Source organism: Castanea sativa, chromosome 2 (genome assembly GCF_040712315.1).
Source record: "Castanea sativa cultivar Marrone di Chiusa Pesio chromosome 2, ASM4071231v1".
In the NCBI taxonomy this organism is placed as follows: Eukaryota; Viridiplantae; Streptophyta; class Magnoliopsida; order Fagales; family Fagaceae; genus Castanea; species Castanea sativa.
The window spans coordinates 30,607,291-30,611,445 of NC_134014.1; the positions used below are offsets into that span (position 1 = coordinate 30,607,291).

Consider the following 4,155-nt stretch of genomic DNA (forward strand, 5'->3'; position numbering starts at 1 on the left):
AAGATGCGTGAAACTTAATGTGAAGGATAGTGATCAACTCATTTGAGGAGTCAGATCTTGGAGTTGTTGTTGTTGTGATAAGTGCACGTGATGATCCTGTGGGTTGTTGATAATGACTTGGCCAAAATTGAAATTTGGCTTTGATACCACATGAAAGTTGTTGTATGATTGTGTGTGATGATTGAATGATGAGCGGAAACAAAAAAGAGAGAGCACACACAAAGGTTTATGTGGATCGGCCTAACGGCTTACGTCCACACTAATAAAGCTCTTGACGACTATATATTATATTAAACACTTGTGTTACAATGAATCTAATGTAAGGTTTATATACTAGAGAATATATGATTAACCTAGGTTAATCATAAACTAACCTAAAGTTCATATGCTTGTTTAATAAGTACATGAGCTTACAATTGGTTTGAGTCACTTGAGCCATAATATATCTAACAATAAGGAACAAAAATCCAGTCCGGCTATTCAACTTTTAGTAATGTTACTTACATAAATTTCATATTTCTCACATATTTTTCCTAGCTATGAACATGATAAGTTGCAGTTTGAGTAACGTATTTAACTTTTACATTTCTCATTACTAAAACCATTTTTTTATGACTTGGTTTATATCCATTTTTTTTTTTTAGTGCATTGCATATGTTGTGAAGGTGACATGTGACCAAAAGTAGGCACATGTTATCATCACAATGAATCTATTGCACTGGAAAACTGTATCCAATCTTTGCATATTTTTTAAGAATAATCACACTATATTACTTCAAGAGTTATGAAAGAAATTATGAAAACTTTTGTACCCCTACCTTTATTTGTTTGAATAAATTTATAAAATTTTTTGTACCTCCACCCTAATTTGTTTAATGTTTGAAGGTTAAGGGTTTGTTTGGGATCTTTTTATTTTGCTGAAATTAAAAACTTTTTGCTAAAAGTGCTGTAGATAAAGGTAAAAATTAGCTGAAATAGTATAGCGAGACTCATGAATAGTACCAAAAAGTGCAGCGAGACCCATGAATAGTTATAAAAATAAGCTAAATAGTAAAATAAGTTAATTTTTTAAGCTGGAGCCAAACGCACACTAAACCCGACCTTAGTACTTAATATATATGTCGCAAGACAACCTGTTGCCTAACTCGGTTCATTATTTTTTAACATCCAGATTAAAGTTCCAATTCTTTTAATATGAAAATTTCACACCCTTACTTTTTGGGTAATGTTCCTTTAGGATTATTTCATTTGTCATAAATTTGGCATAATTTGTTGAAGTAGTCAATTGTGAGTGTTAAACAATTACTTTCAAATGAATCCACCATTCACAGTTATCCGTATTAGAATTCTTGCAAAAGTTGTGTCCTTGAAAACTCTTTTGGCTATTGGTTGCTGCCTAGCAGCCGAAACATAAGTAGGCACGTCTGTATGTTTTCTACACTAAATAATGATTGCTTCTGACTTCTATGTATTCTAACCTTTCCTGTAGAGACTCATAATCCTCCAATGCGACGCTGAAAAGGATCATAAAAGTAAGAAATTTTTGAAGTAAAAATCGATAGAAGCAATGAATTAACTATAAATCTAAATTCACAACAACATAATGAAGGAAAACATGAAGATCATCCATGCATACGATAATCCATCAAGAATCGATCATAAACTTGAAGGAAAACAATTCAGGTCACTTTGACCTTGCCACCTTTAATTTTCTTAATGGGACCCAAATGGAAGCTGTTGTCAAAGGCCTTGATTTCCAATACAAGGACAACCTGCACTTTTCATGTTGCACCCAATACCCGCCACTGAACAAACTCACTAGGAACTTGGCCTGAGAAACATTATTAAAGCTCATAGAGATCGCCTTAAATCCTTTCAAGGAGGCAAAGACATTTTCCCATGACATTCTTTCCCCCTCACAAGGGAACTGGCTCAAACTGTCTAAAATTCTGATTCCCAAAAACTCTTTTTCTATTATTCTTAACCCCGATTTGTATTCACCACATAAACTACTTGCTAGTGATTCATAAAGTGAAGCATAATGATGGAGGGCCTCACAGAAGAACTCTACAAAGGACATGGATGAGATTCTAGCCAAATTAAATAGTTCTTCTTCTACTAAGACAACAATCTTAGGTGATAATTTGCTGACTCCACCCAGGAAAGTGTTAACCAATGAAGAGCTTCTGATTGAGGTTTGATGCATCAGACAATTAGCTATTAGAGTAGGACCCACTTCAATTCTTTCAAAATCTTCTTCTTTCACCATTATCATCAGGTTGTACGTGAATGGCAAATTGATTGAGTCCGAAAACTCTTTAAGCCTTCTTCCCGTCTGGTGAACAATATCTGCATTTTGCTCGTCTGCTATGATGGCTGTTACTCTAAGGGAAGCATCCTTTCTCCTTGAAAGATCAACCATCAGAGGTGGCCATTGTATCCCCTCCATGATGTCAATATCTATGACATGAACCTCCGAATCACCTTGTGTGGCTTCAAGGATCGCTTGGTTGGCCGTGAAATGCGCAAATTTCAAATAAGGGGAAAGTTCTTGGAGCATTTGAATGGCAAAAATGGAGCTTGATTGTCTAGCAAGAGGTTCATGCTGCATTACAAGAGTGTCAATAGTCTTGTAATGCAGGCCTTGAATGAAGAACCTAGCCAACCTGTCAAAAAGGTTGTCGCCTCTCTTTTCTCGAACAAAAAGGAGGTTGTTGAGCTTTGCAATTATGGTTGAAGCAAGAGGCCAGTTTTGTGCTTCTACAGCTTCAGCTCCCATCAATAATAAGTCGGTTAAGCTGCTATCTTCCATCAACTCTTCTTGAACTACCTTCAAGTTGGAATTCCCTTCTATCAACACCTCCACAGTTTCTTGTGTTTCTCGAATATTTTCACTGCCCACTTCACTTTCTACAACAATTTCTTCCATTGCAGCATCTTGACAAATGGAATCAACAATTTCAAGACCCACTTCACTCTCTATTTGGAGGAATCTTTCCAGGCACTCATAGTCAAGAATTCCGTCTGGGATGGAGTTTGGGGAGAATGAATCTCTTGTCTCGAAGGAAAATGAGTTTTCCAAGCTAAAAGCAAGGACTTCGTCATTGTAATTGGGGCTGAAGGTGTACCAAAATTGCTCATTTTCCATTGCATTCATGGGAGAGAATGGAAAAAGGTTTACTGGCACACTTAGGTCATTAAGTTAAGGATCCATATATATAGAAACAAAATTGAGGAGCAGGTGAGACGGAACTGGACAAACCTATAGTAGATGAACACTTAAATGTGAAATTTTATAAATTAATAGAATTTACAGAACCTAGGACTCACCTAATGGTAAGATTTGAAAGAAAAAAACCCACTGGAGTTTGTAGCCATCATGTAACCGAAGTACCTAAGACTTCTTAACAACTTGCAATCTAAACTTTACTGTAAAATTGTTAATAGTACCTGATGGGACTGAAGAACTCCCCTTCTCTGGACGACATTATCTAATATACTCGTCCACCTTGACACAGCACGGAAAAACACAGGCGAATTGTTAATAAGAGCATTCAATGCCTTAGACGGTTACCAACTAGCTGTTAGACCATTGGAGCCTCATCAAGATCCACACTAATAAGCCCTATAACGTTACAAGAGGAGCATTAAAACCACAATTAAGGCCCCAACGGCTAGAAATCACAAAGCTATATATGCACACTCATCAGAAGCAAAGGGGAGACATAATTTTCACCCAAGAAAGACTAGCACAGAGGTATATATCTTTAATTTTTAGAGCTTTCTTATTTCTCTCAAAAAGCTTCTATACACTGATTTTGGCATCGGAGACGTTGTGGTAGGCACCACACCGGTGACCACCTTAGGAGAGCTTTTGTTCTACGTTTGCAGGAATAGTAACAATGATTCAACACCATCTGTACAAACCAACTTGACCGACGATTTGTACATCATCAGTTTGGCATCGTCTATGGGAAGACATTTTCGCACTAAGGTTCGAGAGTGTAGTTCCAGTCATTCTCTAAGTTTAGATGGAGTCCAACCAAGATCCTGCAGCATTGGCTCTACAGATCCAAGCACTTATAGCTAGTGTGGAAGAACTCACCAGACAAAATCAAGAGATGAGGCAGTGACTCCAACAGGAAGACAATCGTT

General features: G+C 37.0%; 1 protein-coding gene across 1 annotated transcript; it reads right to left on the reverse strand.

The window, feature by feature from the left end:
• Positions 1–1,684: 1,684 nt before the first annotated feature.
• Positions 1,685–3,148, reverse strand: LOC142625197 (protein NODULATION SIGNALING PATHWAY 2-like). The gene has a single exon (XM_075798892.1). The coding sequence runs from the start codon at positions 3,146–3,148 to the stop codon at positions 1,685–1,687; it is 1,464 nt and encodes a 487-aa protein (XP_075655007.1).
• Positions 3,149–4,155: the final 1,007 nt, after the last annotated feature.